The sequence below is a fragment of the Grus americana genome, chromosome 2, assembly GCF_028858705.1.
Source record: "Grus americana isolate bGruAme1 chromosome 2, bGruAme1.mat, whole genome shotgun sequence".
Lineage (NCBI taxonomy): Eukaryota > Metazoa > Chordata > Aves > Gruiformes > Gruidae > Grus > Grus americana.
In genome coordinates, this window is record NC_072853.1 from 90,845,945 (window position 1) to 90,865,405 (window position 19,461).

Below are 19,461 nucleotides of genomic sequence, written 5' to 3' on the forward strand. Positions count from 1 at the left end.
CCACCTGGATGAGACAAGTAATCTGGCTGTTACATTGCCTGCTACTATAAAGCGGATAAAGGGACTGAACATTTGGCACTTAGGAATGAATGTGCAAAAAAGTGAACTTTATATTAAAATGCATATACTTTGGGTTAATATTATTGAGAAAGGAAAGCTCAGACAGCAACAATTTGGCAGAATAAAAAAGGAAGCACTTCCAGCAACCAACATCTGATCTTGTCAACCTGTTTACAAGGTTAACTTACACAAGTTGTGTAGCTCAAAAGTTTGGTGACAAAACACTGAGTCTCTTGCTTTGAAATTGTAGCAGTACGTGTAAGAGCTGAAGATATGCCTTGGACTGCCTGGCCCTCCACCTTTCAGAAGGCACGTGTTGTTTCTTTTCATCATCTCTCACATACACATCCCCACACGTACATGTATTTATATGCAGAATGAGATGAGAGAAATACAGATGGCACTTCAAACCTCTACTGGCATTTTATTCCACTCAGTGACTTACCAGCATCTTTGTTACAAAGCAGTTCTTTCCCTCCATTCACCTATGTACTTTCAGCACAGGTGACAATGTTTTACTTCTGCAGATTTTGAAATAGAAAGTCTGTAACTCTACAAACAAGGTAAAGCAGAGAGAGCAGAAGTGCAAACTAATGGTTTAATACTGTTGTGGTTTAACCCCAGACAGCAACTAAGCCCCACACAGCCGCTTGCTTACTCCCCTCGCGTCAGGATGGGGGAGAGAATCAGAAGAGTAAAAGTGACAAAGCTTGTGGGTTGAGATAAAGACAGTTTAATAGGTGAAGCAAAAGCTGCATGCACAAGCAAAGCAAAGCAAGGAATTCATTCACCACTTCCCATTAGCAGGCAGGTGTTCAGCCATCCCCAGGACAGCAGGACTCCATCACACACAATGGTTACTTGGTAAGACAAATGCCATCACTGCGAACATGTGTGTGTGTGTGTGTGTGTGTCCCTTCCTCTTCCCCAGCTTTATATGTTGAGCATGACATCATATGGTATGGAATATCCCTTGGGTCAGTTGGGGTCAGCTGTCCCAGCTGTGTCCCCTCCCAAATCCTTGTACGCCCACAGCCCACTTACTGGTGGGGTGGTGTGAGAAGCAGAAAAGGCTTTGGCTCTGTGTAAGCACTGCTCAGCAATAACAAAAACATCCCTGTATTATCAACACTGTTTCCAGCACAAATCCAAAACATAGCCTCATCCTAGCTACTACAAAGAAAATTAACTCTATACCAGCCAAAGCTAGCACAAATACATGGTTTAACTTTTTATTTCTAGATAGGCATGATAATGCTGAGTGCCTGAAACTGAAAAACTCAAACCACTTAATGGGAAAAATATCCATTTATATTCTTTCCTAACCACTACCCACCACTGCTCCTGGTGATGAGGCCACTATGACATTCACACCTTGTTGATGGTGCAAAAGACCAACAGTTCTATTGCTAAGACAAGAAACTGCTCTGGAGGAAGTGTGAAGTCCACTGCTAAAAGACGACGTGGAAAACTCACACTGATGTAACAGATAGCCCCTTACAAAACACTAACAACAGGAGAAGCAGGTACAAGTAATGCCATATAAGCTGGCAAGTGCTGCAGCAAGGGCTCCTCAGATTTCTGTAGCAGACTGCAAATGCCCCAACAGCTTCAGATGACAGATTATTCAGGTTTGCTCCGATGTTCAAGCCAGACCAGTGCTATTACACAAAAGTAGTCTTATTTAATACTGTCTACTTTTTTTAGTCTAAGAAATTATTGGTCTTATGATCAAATAATTATCTTGATATAAGGAAACAGGAAAGGTTGGTGAAAATTAGTTTTAAGCACTCGAGAATATGACTTTTAACATTTTTTTTGGCAGGATTAGTTTTTCCACCATCTTAAACGAAATCATTCCATTAAGCAATCAGACACACACTAGAGAGTACAAGGGAGGCAGCAGGGTCACGTATGCAGGAAGGGTGTAACAAATAGGAAGTGGCAGCCTGCTGTTAGATCCATTCAGGCCATCTTTTTTAATCGCTCCTTAAAAAGCTTCATCAGTAGCTTAGAATTAGAAGACAAGCACATTAATGAACTACTACTCCTAAACTGAACATCCAGGAAGCAGTTTAAATTAACGAGTCTGTTCGGCCTCAGAATTGATACCATGCTGATGTGAATGGAGAAAGTTCACACTCAGTCACTGGCTAGCTGTAGTTTTCAGAGGACAATATTGCCTCAATTTACTCTGTTCATGGTTTAGCAGCTTTACTGACAACAAGGGACACCACCTCAAATTTCTGCATTTCTGCAGAGCGTAACTCTAAAGTTCGTTACTTCAAAGGCAGAGGGAAGGCAGTACCCAAACCACCACAGCTGCTGTTGTTCCTCTTGTTCTCTTTTCAACACTACATAGAGCTTCCCCCAGAAGCAAAATCTTCTGGATCAGTAGCATTTCCAGATGGACTTACCGCAGGTAAGGTGCTTGGGACGTATTACTGCTGTTCAATTCATACAGCGAATCTGCCCGCAGACCATCAGCAACAAAGAGTACAAGACGTTTTGCCGGAGGTGGCAGTGGAGTCTGCTGAGGAGTCATACCGTGAACCAGGGGAGAGCTGAAGTAGATGTCAAAAATGGAGGCCAAGAACACACAATGCACAAGGAGACCAGCAAGTATGAAGACTGGTATACCCATGGCAACAGTGGGCTGGCAAGGCAAAGTCCAACACTGAGAGGGAGTGAGAAAGAATAAAGTTAGGTGGATGAGACTTATCAGAATCAGTATTTATTTCATCTGTTACAGAATGGGAGTACCAAAACCACAGTCATTACCCAGGATTCATAATCGATCTCTGCTTCCAACAAGCTTTTTCCCCAGAAGTTTTGGTCAAAAGTCACTGCATGACTAATTCGGACTTTCAGATAGTAATCATGTCTCAGCAACTCATCTCTGGTGTTGAGTGGGGTATCAGATGTCCTCAAAAGACCATCGAATCAAGCCAACGTGTCTGATATTCAGCCAGCAGGTTTTCATTACCTACAGTGACAGAAGACTCCGACAACGCAGCGTCTCCATGAACATACTACCCTCTACCGGCTGATTGCATGACAGTGTTGAGGTCTGCTCAGGCAAACGCAAGCCAAAGACAGCTGGGGAAAGCCATCCTACAGCAAACATCCATCCAAAGTTGTTTTTTCTAAGTTTACTATCAATTATGAGCTCATTATATTCTGCCAAGAAACGGAAAACTTCTTTTAAAGGAACAAGGATGCTCTGCTGCGTGCAGAACACTGTTCCTTTCTAAAACAGGTGACAAAAGCACAACAGCTGAAGGATTGTTTCATGGGTAATGATATTCCCTTTTTGAATTTTTTTTTTTTCTGCCCTGTTAGTCCCTGAACTCAGATTAGGGATACAAATATGCTTAATAACAGGTACACTAGAAATGTACCTGTCTGCCACGTGTACTCAGGGGTTCATATGATGCCTACCGAAGGCAATTCAAATATGTATATTGACTCAGGTAAGTGTGGGATCTGAGCCTGAATGAGGCTTAATTCTGACAAAGTACCATTAGTGCTGTCCAGGCTGCTAACTTAGTTATTTAAATATTAGCTAATTATCAATCTTAACAAAACACCACCTCCACTCACCAATTTTGAAACAGATGTTCCTAACAGCCTGGAAGTTTCAGATATTCAATTACCTATGTAAATACACACCCCTCTAAAAGAAACTCTTTGTTTCAGAATCCAGTTAGTGTTTCTAAATGACAATATATAAGTTTATCTTGTTACTTGCAGAATTCCAGTAACTGGACAGACACAGACAGCCACCACACAGTACAACTAGTATTCTTATCAAAGAAAGAAAAAAGGCTTCACTACCACATAATCTTAACTGATCAAAACTCTGAAAGATGTTTTTTAAAATAAAAATTTTAAAGGGTCAGGAAAACCAGAGAAAAGAACCTACATGATAAAAAAAATATTTGAAAGTTAATATATATTATTACTTACTAATTCAAAGAAAATTCAGATCTGTATGCAACTTAGCCATAACTTCCAATTCCACTCATTTTCCCTACTGAAACACAGGTGTAACAACTCCAATCCTAATCAGAAACATTAATAGAGTAATTTCTCATTTTAGAGATTTGGAGAGAAAACCACACAACATGATCAAGATAACTAAATACAACATTTCAAAGAGACATGTAGCAGTTGTTCTTCAGTGATCAAAGGAAAACTTTCCATTAATCTTGAACTTACATGCTTCTATGTCTACAAGTGAGATTGCAAGAGAGACTTGGAATATTTGTAAATATCAGTTTGTTTATTTTTTATTTAAGTACTCAGGGTCCTGCATGAATTTAAATACATGAAACCACAGTCACAGAAATACCATTAAGTTGAATGGCAGACCTCATTTTTTTTCAATCAGTTTTATTTTCCATAGGGCTTTTTCTTTTGATGTAGTTGTGTTCAGTAGGAGAATCCAAACTATTAATGCCTTAAACTGATGAGACTAAACAACCTACTAAACAAAGCAGTTACTTCAATCAGATACTTGCTGTTGTATACTCCCAGTGCTACAATTCTATAGCTTAACATATTCTAAATTCTTCTAATTAAGTATTAGTAACCTAATCTGTTTTCAGCACTAGCTATTTCTCCTTGCTTTAACTCTCCCCAGGCCTGAACCCTTGCTTGCAGCTACAAGAGTGCAATCAACACAATTCAGATTTAATGCTGTCTTAGACTACAGTGATCCACAGAATTAAAAAAAAAGGAAAAAAAAAGAGATACTTTCTTTTGCAACCACAGTCTGACTACATTACACTAGACTGTTCATCTGTGCACAACATATCCAACTGCTCATTACCATCAGATGATTTCAAGAAAGGCAACTCCCAGAGCACCTGCTTCTGCCATGTCCCTCGTAGCTGCTCCTTCTCCCTCTAGCTTAGCTTACATTGCTCCTTTAATGCATGACTTTGTGCATCATCACTGTGACATAACATTGTTAAAGAGCATCCTATCCTCAGGCTTACAAATACTTTCCCACAGGTATAAAGTGTTTGGAAAGCTTCTAACTGCATCTCAGCTGAATGCCAGAATGGCACCAGGTGCCCTCTTCTAATGGCAATCTTGCTTTCAAACTACTAAGCCATTGGGTGAGGTGTTGCAAACGAGCACTCTGTGGTTAGAGAAAGCTCCGACTCAAAGAACAAAATTTAAATACACTCAACGGCAATTCTAGAGACGCACCTGTGACCTTCTACACCTTTTCATCTTGATCAAGTTACAACTCAACTTGGTCACTGCCAGCCCCAAGAGCCTAAAGTTCATTTAAGACAGCTGATTTGTGAAATACATCCTCTTCAAACATCCAAAGTATCATGGAAGAACAAAACATTTCTAATAACTGGTGTTCAATGGAAAAGGAAGTTTATCACTGCCTGGGTTCCTCTGGGACTTCCAAACCAAAGCACCCATTCGACCCCCGTAGGGCAAACACCCAAGACAACTCAACTTTCCACAGGTCCATTCCCATCTCAGTGTCAGCCCCTCTCAACATATACTATGCCACTTGGAGCACACGTCATTTCTCCTCAGCCCACAATACTGATACATATTTGTCTATTGAGGAGGGTGAAAAGAAAAGCAAGCACGCGCATGGATGACATTTCTTGCAGAGATCCTCTAACAGCTGAACATGGCAGGCAGGAGAGATCTGACAAAGCAGGGCAATGAGACTGTATCAGAAAAGAACAACTGACCACATTAGTCCTCTCAAAGGGAGGCAATGCTCAGTGGAAGGGCAAGGCTTGGGTCCTTGAGTGCAGAGTTAAATTTCTGTTTTCACCCATGATGCAGAAACATTAGTTTGCCCAAAAGGAAGGGCAACTTGAATGAAAATGGGCAAGTTAATTTCCAGAAAGCTTTTCACTGAGAGACTGAAGACAGCCAGAGGGATCCCCAAGGCACACTGCCTGTGACAGACACTGCAACCACCATATGTACAGACCCGGTTCTGAGCCACCCTGCTGCAGATCAAATGGTAACCAAGATAATACATTCAGTCATTCACATTCACTGAATCACAAATCTACTTATCAGAGACCTGACAAATACTCACATCTGGAAACAAACAGATTCAGATATTAATGAAGTAAAGCATTCCCTGTCAAATAAATGACTTTACTAGGCACCTCTGAACTTACAAGTACTGGGGTCTAAGAGAGACATGGGTGGAAGACAGTTGAACGATAGGCTGAAATGGCCCCTTCCTGTATGAAAACCAGTTTGCATTTTGAGAAAAAGCTTGTCTAAGTGATCCATTGCTGTGCAGAAACAGGTCTTTGCTGATACTGGTTCATTTCTTTGCTGAATTGCTACCAACTGGTACTTCACACAGTTTCTTTTAACCAAAAAAACCCCCAGCAAGACAGGAAGTCAAAGAAATAATAAAAAAAAAAGAGCATAAGAGGTACCACACAGAAGTCTTCAGTTTGCACCTACACTGGTAAGAAAAATGAGGGTGTCACCCCAGTTACAATCCAAGTTAAGGCTGACAGAGCTGACGAGGCCAGACCACCAGCATTTCACTATCAACATATAATTGTAAACTTTTGGATTTCAAGTGTTAGAATATATGTCCTGCAAATCAGAGGACAGCCCTCTTCCCTAATTGGGAATGCCAAAGTCATTTGAATTCACATTTGCAGGTATTTAAGCTTCTTAAATCAAGGATGGGCTACCACCTCTCATCCTGCTGTGGAACGAGATAATTTTGTCGATGCATTTCTGGCTACTTGATAGGAAGAGTCATTAATTCAATGGATGCCAAGGCAACACAGAAAAAAATGTCTCTTCTTGGAGCAGCCATCCATCCCCCAGAACCCTACTATTAAAAGATTATTTACCATGGATCACTGAACGATGAAAGGTAAACCTTCAAGGAAGAAAGTGAAGGTAAAAAACAGAGGGATCTCTGGGATTTGTGAATGGACCTCCATAGAAAAAGAGGATTAATACTAAGCAATGTTTGTGCTGGGTAATTACAGCTACAAGCATTTGTGACATGAACAGAAAAGATGAGTCTCTCTCACTTCAAATATAAATTGCATACTTGTGGTCATCTCTCCTCCATTGCACTCTTGCACGAGGTGCCATCGATATGGAGAGGGAAAGCTAAATATTTATCTTTAAAATATCCTTTTCCTTACAAGATCTGGACACGATCTTCATGAGTCAGTAAAAGGAGTTTTAGGAAAAATTAGATTTGTGGAAAAACATCAATGTAGATATCCTGGGACATCTGTTTTTTCTCTGCCTAGGATATGTTCTAGCATTATGCCTTCCTCCCCCCCCCCCCCCCCCCCCCCCCCCCCATTTTCCAAGAGGAGTGGATCATCAGTTGATCTGTGTTCTCAAAGATGCAATGCAAGGTCTCAGACTACAAGTCCAAGGAGGGATCCCACTTAGCAGTTGACACAGCCTCCACACAACCAGTGCAGGAACAGCTGGAGCTAGCTGACAGCGCCTCTAAATTTGAAAATGCACAATCTTCACTCATCTGAGTCCTCTGCCATGCAGCGATCTCTTCCACTCCTCTTTTCTTTCCCCCTTCTGCTTTTGCAGCACTATTTGACAAAAGCCCATCTGAACCCACAGGCCCAATGTGGGAATCAGAGGCTGAACAGGATCTCATAGATGTTCTGACAGGCCTGTTGGCATCAGGAGGACCTGCAAATGGAAACATCTGTACCAAACTCCTTGGTGCCCAGCAGCCTTCTGGCATGCTTTTCTGGCTGGGAAGAGGAGAGAGCAGCTAACCCAGTACAATTTCAGTGCTCAGATATCCCTCAAACCTATAGTGTCTACTCTCATGCCTTCTAGGCACAGAAAAAGCACAGCAAGCACTCTGTGTGCATCTGCCCTAGCAGGGAACATGGTTGTCTATATGCTATTTCTCTGTATCTCACATGAGATACAGAAATGAAGTCTAGCTTCTATGGGATACCACAGAGAAAAAAAAAAAAAAAAAAAAAAAAGACAAGCCCTTTAGTTTTCTCCTTGCCCCGCCATTACAGAGGTCATCAGGAGCAAATTTCTCTGTAGAGCCTGGTGCTTGATGGTTCAAGGCAGAAACCCCACAAGGCATGCTAAAAGGAAGAAATAACAAGGATAAAAGGAAAAAAGTGGATTAAGTACTAGCTTATAAGAAAAAGCAAAAGCCATGGCCTGTCAAGAGAAGAAAAATAGAAATGTATAAATCACACATACCCCTTTTCACTTTGAAGGACAAGGAGTCAGATCTAAGTATTTATTACTAGTGAAAGATGTCTGTGCCCTCAGGTGCCTGGCCGTCCAAAAAGTGAATAAACAAACTGTCACTTGAAAATATATCTTACATCTTTCTGTCAAGAAAACTTAAGCATTTTCGTGTCCTCTGATACTTTCCCAGGTAATCCCTTCACAAGTGATCTAGTGCGCTACCTCTCACAGTCCTTATTTTCACAAGACAAAACGTGAGTTTGGCCCAAATCCTGACTGCATTATTCTACTTAATTCTGTGAAGTCATTGCCTATCACACCAAGATGACAGAAAAAAGCTTCTAGTCTTGCAGATAATAGACTAAGAGGAGCATGTTGCAACCTATTTGTCACATGCCATTTCTTTCTGTCCATCCAAACATATAACTTGTTATAATACAGTTGAAACAAGCAATTCACCTCCTCTGCAGACTCATCCCAACCAGCAAACCATGTAGCAGACTCAGATTCTTCTTCTCTTGCTGTATTTTTTCTCGTTGTCACCACCTCCTAAACTAAATACAAAGCCAATAATGATACTGTCCAACCTCCAGTATGTCAGAATTTAAATATTCCAATAAGTTATTTTTTTTGTTCAAACAATTTGAGCCAATACCTCAAAGCTGGCGTGGATTCTTAAATAAAGACCCTTTTCAGATCCTGAAAAGAAAAATATGAAAGATCCACCAAGCTACTCACTGCCTGTTAAATATGAGCTGTTCACGTGAACAGAGCAAGTTGAAAGTTAACACTGCCCTGGCTATGCTGGGCCCTTCAGCAGACTTCAGATCTTCTGACTTTATTGGATGTTGTACACAAGCAGAGAGCAAGCAGGTGCAGGGGAGCAATCGTTCTGAGAGACAGCAAAGCAGAACCAGCAGACATCAGTCTAAGAAATTAAAGAAAGAAAAGCAGCAAGTACCTCCTGACTGCAAATAATTATTTTTCCAAAATAAAGTGAATTGCACAGATTAGAGAAGGGGTTTTTTTAGAATCCTTACAGAGAAAGTTCAGCTCCCGGCTGGTGGCAGATGAGGTGAAGAGACCCTCCCTTTCTTTGTACTTGCACCTACCAAAACAACACAAAAAAAATCCTGCTATTAGCTGCATGCGCCTCACCAACAGTCATGTCAGCACGAGGACTAAAACCCAGACTGTGACGATGGCAGGGGAGCAAGACAGCTGCAATGAGCCACTTAAGCTCAACTATCAGAGACACAAAGCAGGCAGTTTATTTCACACTGACCGGCCCTTCCCCATTTTCAAGTTGATCCATAACTTGCTGACAAGATTTTTTTAAAATTTTTTTTTAAATTTCATGTCACAAAACCTACATCCACAGCCCCAAGTTGGATCAGTTCCCTCGGTGCTTAACAGGAAGGCTGACATAAGTAAGTGCAGCTTTCATTTCCCCAAGGTAATCAACATCTAAGCTGCATTCCCCTGAAGTTATAAATTCCTCTGAAGTTATAATCTCTCAGCATTATTTATAAGGTAAAGAAAACCATATTTGTACTGCAATACAATATAGTTCTTCATAAGAATTCTAACATTTCCCTTTTATATTTTTCTTTCTTCAAATATGCAATAAAACATACACAAAATACTACATGGAATATATCCCATTGGCAGAAATTTTTTTTTTTAAGATAATAAAGTGTCAAGACAGGGAGCTCAAGATACATTAGTAATTTCTTTTAGAGGGACCATGCTTCACTAATACTGTCAAGTCTGTTGGTTAAGATGAAGAAAATCCATTGGAAATGCATTTTCAATAAGCATCAATGACCTTGGTAAGTATCTTTTACAGAAAAAAGAAATAGACAGGAGTCTCTGCTATGTTTCTGGCTAATGCATTTTTTCAACTAAACAGCATTGTGTATTTTGTAATTTAAACTGTCAAAGTGGTGACTATACAATTTGTCTGTACATAAAAAATGATCCTTTTACTTAGGGCAGAGGAGCAAAGTGGAAGTTGTGTGGTCTAACTGACAGTATTTTGCATGGTATGGCAGTTATACATCATTTAAGATGGCACTAGCAGTCCCCACCCTATTCTTTTATTAATTTAGATTTTTAAATAGTTATACTAGTCAAGAAATGCAACCAAGTCATTCCTGCTGTCACAGCACATACAGCTATTGACTGAACAAATTAATTTATACAAGAGACTTACCAGCCAGCCTCACAGTAACTCTTTCTCATATCTTTACACACTACTTAAACATAGGAAACCCCAAATCCTCATCTTGACTTCATCATATAATCATACTACGAATAGAAGCGGGATAATGATCAAGTCCCTTTTCCTCCTCTTTGAAATTGCATTTTCCTTCTCTACTGAGGCATAACATGCTCCACCAGACAATGAAACTGCAACTACAGTATTTCCACTTGCTCTTGCAGTGAAGTGGCTTTTGTAATTCAAACCATCTGTTTAAAATTATTTTATGTTCCACATCTTCACTGAGCATTTTAGGGATTATAATAACAAATGACATGTTTTAAATTTTAAATGTGATTCAGTAAAGCACATCCAAACCTGAGGCAAAGTGCTCAAAGAATATTTAATTTTCTTTTAATATCACTTGATAATCAACGTTACTCTGCCTGCCTAGAAAAGTCTCTTTTGCCAAAATTTTTCAAGGAGAAATCTGACTATAGCCTGCAAGGTGCCAATAAAGCGTACTAATACTTGAATGTACTGCAAATCAGCTACCCCAATTTCAGTCTATGCAGTTTTCTCCGAATTATCCTGTAAACATGCGAAATCATACCCACAAGTCTCCCAGGCACAAAAATGTTCTTGAGAACCACACCGACAACTGGACAGCATTGAGAAAGAGAACAAGGGTACTTCTTTAAGAAACGATGACTGCTTTGAGGCATGAAAGAAAACACAAGAACATCACCCTTTGGTAACACTTGTTAGCCAAGTGGAGAAAAAAAATGAAGAGCAGAAATTCAGCATTGCATCTGCTCAGTATTCAGGCAGCTAGAAATTCAGAACTTAGAAAAAGCAAACCCCAACAATAAACCCTAAGTGGTTTTGCTGCAAATCAGCTCTTTCACTGAGCAAGAGCATTTGGGGGGCCTACTCCTGTTTTCAGGAGGTATGTGCAAATCCTCTGGGGGTATTTCTTGACTTCTGAGTCATTCGGCAATACTCTATCAGCAAGTCTTCTTCAAGCACCACTGTTCTAGAGCTTAAGATCATACTTTCATCTCAATGTGGACTGTTTAATTATTTTTGTGCTGCCAAGAGTGTCTTGTATTACTCAGATTCCTTTATTCTTGCAGAAAATAAGGACTTCTTTTTCTTTCCTATCATTGTTTTATCTTGCCCTGTTTGTAGATCTTGCAGACAGATTTTTCATATTACCAGTTTCATGGGATACTTTTGGGAAAGAACATCAGCTTGAGAGGGTCTAATAGAACCCAGCCCACCAACTTCCATGGCTGCTAGGGTCAAGGGACAAGTGGCACTTAAGAGATTGCAAGCGCATGGAAGACAGCTTGCCACAGCAGCCCTGCTGTCTCATTGGAGCCCTCCCTGACAAACCAAGACTGAAGGCCCCCCAAGATATTTTTAAAGAGACTTGCAATAAAACTAAGCAATAAAGCACATGCACCAATACAAGCAGCACAGTTCTTCCCTTTAGCAATAAAAGGGACGAGGATCAAACTCTTTAAAGTAATACAACAAATATTAATGTAGAGCACACAGGGAAAAGGGTGGAAAAAAGAACAACTTTCAGCAGCATTAAGCTCTGCAAAACCAGCTTGCAAACGTATTCTTTATACTCACTGAGAAGAAAACACTCTTTGAGAAACAGTGTTTAAAGTATGTTCCATAGAAGCTAGTATGAATAAGGTTTAAAAAAGCTGACAGAAGTTGTCTGTCTTCTATTAAGTCACATTTTCTTATTGATATCAACCATTACAAATAAAAAAGAATTATGTCAAATAGTAACAAGCCACATCTGTTGAATCCGATTTGCCAATAGCTTCAGTTTGGGAAAAAAAAAAAAAAAAAAAAGGACTACAAGACAACCTTCTAAGTATACAGTAATACTTTCAATAAAAGGAGTACAGAAGTCACATAATCAATTTGTAGGTTCCCACCCTTTCATAAGCATTTTTTTTTAAAAAAAAGACTTTAGAGCTTTTCAGTTCAAAAGTACTACTTAATTATGCTAGTCAGTTGAATATAATGTATAGCTGAACACTATCCAACTAGCTAGCATAAATGATATTTGATATATCTTTAACTACCAAACTTCGGTTCACAGCAAAGTTGACACAGAGGGATGCAAGTTGTTTCCCTCTGAAACCAAAACCTCATTTAAAGTCATACATAAGGAAAGCAAACCAAATTGGAGATGCATTATACGACACAATTCACCGATGAGCACAGTTCAGAAGAGCAACCTGTGAGTGCAGAGGGGACGGCGACAGGCAGCCCCCCGATCCGCGGCAGGCGGGCGCTCTCCAAGGTCCTGCACCCCAAGACCGACGGTGCTCACGGGTGTGACCCGGTACTCAGCACCACAGCAGACCCAGTCCCTGGGAAATCCCACATGCTGTCAGGAAGTACTGCTTTGTCATAAAGAAATAAGCCAAAGGGAAAAAAATTTCAAATCCTTCAATCACCAAATGAAACAAACTATTATAAATTTGCAATTGTAAAGTTATAAAGTGTAGAAAAACACTAAAAGGATAGATTACATCACCTTCAAGGGAGCATTTAAGCTCTCAAGGAGTAAAGTATATACAGTATTTGCTCAAGGATACTTTAAGATCTAGTAAAAAAATCTTAATGAAAAACAGTCACCTCTTCTTTAACTCTTCCACTAGCAGCCACAGTTGCAAGGTGTTCACATAGAAAGCATTTTCCTAAGCATGCATAAGCTACAAAACCCACTCAAATTACCAGTTACTGCAGCCTGAAATACATTCACTTTAGAACAAAGTTCTTAGTAGATATTGCTGTAGGAGTAAAAAGAAAGTATTTAACATTCGTTATCATTTATGATATATCAACACCCTCTGTTGAAACCCTGTGACCTTGCATTTGTTTTTAAGACAAAGCCAAGCCACTTTTCATTTCTATGAGACACCTTTATTTTTCAACTGCTGACTGACCCTAATAATTAGTAGAGCCAGGAAATGATTCCTGGAAACAATCAATATTGTCCCTCTTTGCAATATAGGGCATTGCTGATTTAAAATGAAAGCTCCCCACCAAACTTTTTTTGCAAAAAAAATGGCAATAGCTACATTGCAGAAAAAAAAGCTCAGAGAGCAATACAAAAACTCTTAGACAGAGACCCAGAACCTGGAGAACACAGATGGGCAACATCTCTCCAGTTCTCATATTACATCTTCCTCCCAAAATGGAGAACCTGTACTTTCCTTATCTCTCTGCTGGCAAAAGAGGGGAACAATACAACACTGATAGGCAGAAGATTCCAAAGAGATGACAATTACTGTTATGAGACAGACATCAAATACAGTTTCATGTCAAGAATATGAAGGCAAAATCTACCTATCTTAGTAACTGCTCTCAGGGAGGATGCAACCATCTAGTTTTGAGATGACAGAAAACGTCTATTATTCACTTCTGGGTAGCAGTTATTCACCTGTACCCTAGCACCTGTAGAAGAAACTTCCTTGTAATTAAAAGTACGTTTTCCAAAATACTTAAGACCAGCAAGGCAAACATTTTATCACTTATTTTATACAAAAATGGCTGTCACGGGAGCAGCAGTTAAAAGAACAAGGTCTTCACAGTCAGAAATACTGCAAGGAAAATGAAGCCAGTACAGCTGCAGAGAGCTGTCCTGTCCTCCTCTCCTCCTGCCCACTTATTCCCATGCTGAACATCTTCCTTGGGCTGGCACAGCCATCTGTACAACTGCATAGTCAAGCAGACAGGAGAATGACTTCAACTGAAAATAACCTCAAGAAAAAAAAAAGGAAGGAAGAGTAAAGATAACTTTGCTTTAGTTTAGTTCCCCAGTCTAATTCCCAAAACAAACCTCTGCGTTTGCACCAGGACAGGACTGCATCTCCTCCCAACAGTGCTAACTCAGCATGTTCAAAGCATGTCCTCAGACTCCTACTTTGTTCTCCAAAGCCTGCATCTCACACTAGTTGTACTCCTTTTATTAACACTGTAGTTTATTGCATGACCTCACCCACAGGCCACCTCACATCTCTCTCATAGTGTTTTCCCTTATATTTGAATATGGCTGAAGAACAGCAGGCTGTATAAGGAAAATATTTTTTTGCAAAACTGTGCCAATACTAAATTGAAGAAGGTGGTAAAGCAGGCAACCCTCAAAAAGCACAGAGCACCAGCATGGAGTCAGCATAGCAACATTTTTGCAAGTTGGCCCATGCTTCTGCAGTGACAGGAATAAATAAGACCTTATCAATGTCAAGCCTTAATTGTCTTGACCTCCACAAAGCTTCAATAAAAGACACCTTAAATTCAGGCTACACAGCTTTTCATTTGACTTTAGTACATGTAGACCTCAGAATTCAAGAATGACTTCACAATGATCATTTTCATGCTTCGGTGCACTGTTTCCCTTCCCCATCCATCTACATTGTCCTTCCCCATGATGAGGCATGGTAAGGCATACCATCTTACAGTGGTCTGTTGCCCTCTACAACAGCTTTCTGTGCAACCTACATTTCCAGACACTCCATGTTCCAGACTAGGCTGAACGAAGCTCAAGCAATTCAATACTCCTGTGTTCGTGGTGTCATAGAAGGTCATATCTTTTATTCCCAAATTATGCCTCCTCACTCAACTGTAACAACACTCCCCCCTCTATTCATTCTCACAAAAACATAATGCGCGCTTCATGAAACTTGAACAAGTTTTCTAAAATACTCCTTGGGCTGAGTGTTTGCTCACTGTGATTTTGACAGCAGGCTTCCAAATATCCACTGTTCACACTTATGCTTCAAAACAATAGTTTTAGAGGTAGAAAACCATAGCCAAACTTTGATTCAAAGGAATTGTGGGGGTGGGGTGGGGGTGTTTTGTTTAATTCAGGTCCTCACCTGACTTCATGGGACATTATCACATTTTTAGTGAGGCTGGAATTATTTCCAAGAGCTCCTTCACACTGCCCTACTACTTTTATTACAGATTCCAATTTAACAAACACTTTCTAAAGTCAGTTTCTCTAGGTAAAGCTATGTCTGTACTTAACACACAAGTAACTATTAACTACTGATATAAGTTATCCCTGTTAAAAACCATGCCCTTAAAACCGGGACAGATACAGTTTCAGAGAAATAGCAGAGGTTGTTAAGCACAAACTACTAACATTATGAGTCTCGACATTTGCATTATTCAGCTCCTGCAGAATATTAAAATATTTTTGAGGTTAGAGAATTTACAAAGCACCAAAATTCAATTTTTTAAGGTCTGAAAATAAACATAAAAATTATAACTTCTGTAAAGTTTCTTTTGAAAAAGGGGGTTAGTCTTAAATATACATACATAGACAACGATTCTTTTGGATAATTCAGTTTTAGAAGAAGACTTAAGCAAGAGTTGGCAGAACTCACAGATCTGCATTATTTTGAAGCAGAAATCAGATTTGCTTCAGATTTTCCTCCATTATTTTGTTCCCTGTGCCTTGATTGGGATTCCAACCAGATGAAAAAAAAACTACCCTACTTCACTGTAGGGATCACCGGAACATATCAACAGATTCCAAGTATTTAGCACAGCAAACCCCAATATGGGCCCAACAGAAATATTTTTTTAAATTAAATTAAGAAGACAACCCACATAGTTTGACTTAAACTGTGTGTTCACTCACTGTGAGAGCAGTTGACACCGCACCAGAGTAGCACAGAACGCAAGCATACTTTACACGCATATGACCCCACCAAACAGCATAGAGGGAACCCGAAACTGGTCATACGTTTAAGTTCATTAAACTTTGAAGCATTAGCTCAAGATTTAACACCCCTACAAAAATCAACACAGTAAAAGCAAAGACTGATTTTTTTCTATTTATTTTTCATCTCAAGAGCCATAATTTAGAAGTTCATGAAAAAATATGCATAAATGAAAAAATTATTCATACATTATCACAGCCCAGAAAAAAACCCCAACTGAAGATCTTTTTCCTACAAGACCCCTGTATTTTGGATGTTGAGCTTGACAGACCATTTTTAGAAATAAGACTGTGCTTATGTATGCTGTTCCTCAGATATAAAACCTGAGTCCTTTAAAAGTCAACAGGAAGTCTCCAGTAAGAGATAAAGCCACTTGATGAAGAATCTGCTCTCTCAGAATGACTACTGAATAAATGAAGAAAAAAATTAATTTGTAGCTGTCTCCTTCAAGTAGACCCATATAATGCTGTTTCCAAAATATATGCATTGTTTTCTGCCTTAGCTATCCCCCAAGGTGCTAAACTTTCCTCATCAGGTTTCCTTCTCAAGTCTCTCAAAACAACAGGCCTTTGTATACCATAACAAACTGGGCTTAAGCATTTTGTCAAAAGCACATTTTTCTTCCTATATTCTTCAGCTCTGGAATACACATTGCAGCTATGTTTTTATCCCAGACAACCATAAATTATTTTGTAGCAACTGTCTGGCATCTGTAAATATTTCAGTTTCATACACCCAAACAAGTCTTTTGTGAAGTATCAAACAGAGGAATATTTTTACATTATTTTAGGTGAGGAAGGGGGAAAAAAGTCCTTACTGTAACAGCACACATAAGTCGACAGAAATGAGTCTCTTAAAAGTAACGTAGAATGTAGTGTTTGAACAGCTTCAAGTCACATGTAAACATTGACGATCGCCACTAGAGGCTGCTACAGGACATCAGTAAGTTTTGCCCTCCATTTTACGGGAAGAGGCAGAAGACGGGCATATCAACTTTTAACAAGGTCATACTGAATATACTTTAATTTTCCAGAAAGGAAAGGAAAAAAGATTTCTTTAAGGGTTCCTAATTCCACCGGAGCATCAACAGCAAAAAAGTTCTGTTCTTATTTTTACTGTGGTCTGAGTCGAATTTTAAAGCATTTTCAATATACCACTGTTTTACTTTATGCTACAAGCAGTTCATGCTCCACTACTTACTCTCTTTTAATAATATTGGAAAGATAAAAGAGCAGGTTAGTAAAAAAAATAATCAGTTTATGATAGGACAGAATACAAAATTGATTACATTGTTTACAAAAATTTATGCACATCAAACTCAGAAGTACCATTCTTTTATAGCATACTAACATGGCAAGAATGGAAGAGCTTACATTCACAGTACTGAATATTGCTTGTAGATCTAGTAATATTAGTAAAGCTCAGTAAATTTCAAAGATTGTACCTACAGTCTTGATTCAGAGTTTTAACAGATTTGCAGAACAGTCACTTCCAAACACTGAAACAGCTCACTATCACCACAAAACATTGTCACTATTATTACCAAGATTTCAGCTCAAAGTTTGCTGTCAGTAAAGCAAGTCACTCCTGGTGAATTGGCAGCTTTACACAATCACAGCTCGTATATTAGCAGTAGGAATGTGACATTTTTTAAAAGAACAGAAACCAACATGTTCTGCATGGTTTCTGGCAAGCTGAATGTCCTTCACTACCTTTTGCTACACTCCAACTTCGAGTTTCTTGCCAGGTAATACTTTCACATTGCTTCTTTAAAAGCGGTAGCATCATGCTCCCAGATACACAACTTACTACCACCCGTGCCTGCACCCTCCATTATTTCAGGCCTATGAGGCACACCTGATACTGGACGATGGCTCACGCCCACTGGGGGCACAGGGCCCCAGGCCTTCCCCAGGCAGCCCCACGCTGACCCAGCCAACACCACTCGGGCGTGGGACCTATTGACAGGTGCCCTGGGGCCTAGGCCCCAGGCGGGGCGCTGACCCCGCACCCCAGCAACGCCCTTATGCCGCGAGGCTCCCAGCCCGGCCAAAGCTCTCTGGAGCCGGGTGCGGGCCTACGTCTCCCAGCCTCCGGAGAACTGACCCGCCAGCCACCCCCATCACCCCCGCGAGCAAGGCTCAGTGCGCACGCGCCAGGACTCACTCATCTCCCTTGCCGCGAGCACCGGCTACTTCCGCTTCCGCCCGGCCGTTCCCGCTCCCCGGCCACGCCCCCCGCCCCTGCGTCGCGCGCAAGCCCCGCCCCTCGGCAAGGCACCTCCTGCTCCCTCAGGCCCCGCCCTGAGCTGCCGCCCGTCTCCTGCGCGGATGGGGTGGGCGCGAGGCCTGGAGGGGAAGAGTCTGGGTGCCGGGACGCTGCTCGCGGTTGGCTGGGAGAACTCTCGCGAGAGTTGGGATCCGGAAGCGGTAGCGGGACCGGTGGGAGGCGGCTGAGGAGGCGGCAGTGGCAGGGGGGAAATCGCTGTTGCCGTCGGTGGCAGCGTCCGCAGCAGCGAAGGGGGCTGGCAGCGGCCCCGGCCCCGCTAGAAGTGGCTGTAGCGGCGGTTCCCCGCAGGCTTTGCCGAGGTAGCGCCTTGGCACCGGTCGTGCCGTGTCGGGCTGTAAGATGGCGGCGGCGGGCGGGGGCAGCAGCGTGAACCCCTTCCTCAGCGACTCTGAGGAGGACGAGCCTGAGGAGTCTAGGCCCGGCGGCGGCAGCAGCAGCAGCAACGAGCCAGGAGGGCCGGCGTACCCGCAGCAGCAGGAGGCGGCGGCAGCCGCGGGGAGCCCCGAGGAGCTGCCGGGTTTGCGTGCGGCGGCGCCGGGCGATGCCGGCGGCTGTGCTGGGGCGGGCGGCGGGGCCGGCGCGGGCCCCGGCGCGGGGGAGCCGCCGCGGGTATCGATGGACGCGATAGCGGCGCAGCTTCTGCGGGACCAGTTCTTGCTGACGGCGCTGGAGCTGCACACGGAGCTGCTGGAGAGCGGCCGGGAGCTGCCCCGGCTCCGCGATTTCTTCTCCAACCCGGGCAACTTCGAGCGGCAGAGCGGCACGCCGCCCGCCGGCGGGGCGCTGGGCGGCCTGGGCGGCAGTGTGCTCGGGGGAGCAGGCGGCAGGGAGCCCGGGTCCGGGCAGCTCAGTAAGTGACCCTGGCTTGGGGGAGGAGGGTGGCGAGTCGGGAGGGGGGCGGGCGGTGCAGGA

General features: G+C 41.8%; 2 protein-coding genes across 25 annotated transcripts in view; one reads left to right on the plus strand and one right to left on the minus strand.

The window, feature by feature from the left end:
* Positions 1-18,480, minus strand: part of PIGN (phosphatidylinositol glycan anchor biosynthesis class N) — a 108,310-nt gene extending 89,830 nt beyond the window's left edge. For 15 of the 20 annotated variants that reach the window (XR_008575768.1, XR_008575771.1, XR_008575769.1 and 12 more), the window contains exons 1-2: positions 18,427-18,480; positions 2,478-2,737 (exon numbers count right to left, since the gene is read on the minus strand). Coding sequence is in view for 15 of the 20 variants with exons in the window: in XM_054815821.1 (XP_054671796.1) it covers positions 2,478-2,704 (227 nt within the window). In the remaining 5 variants the exon portion in view is untranslated. The other 5 variants (XM_054815830.1, XM_054815823.1, XM_054815818.1 and 2 more) reach the window with 5 other exon arrangements.
* Positions 18,481-18,704: 224 nt separating this feature from the next.
* RELCH (RAB11 binding and LisH domain, coiled-coil and HEAT repeat containing) overlaps positions 18,705-19,461 on the plus strand; it is an 84,595-nt gene continuing 83,838 nt past the window's right edge. For all 5 annotated transcript variants that reach the window (XR_008575678.1, XM_054814859.1, XM_054814860.1 and 2 more), the window contains exon 1: positions 18,705-19,399. Coding sequence is in view for 4 of the 5 variants with exons in the window: in XM_054814859.1 (XP_054670834.1) it covers positions 18,889-19,399 (511 nt within the window). In the remaining variant the exon portion in view is untranslated. The remainder of the gene's footprint in view (positions 19,400-19,461) is intronic.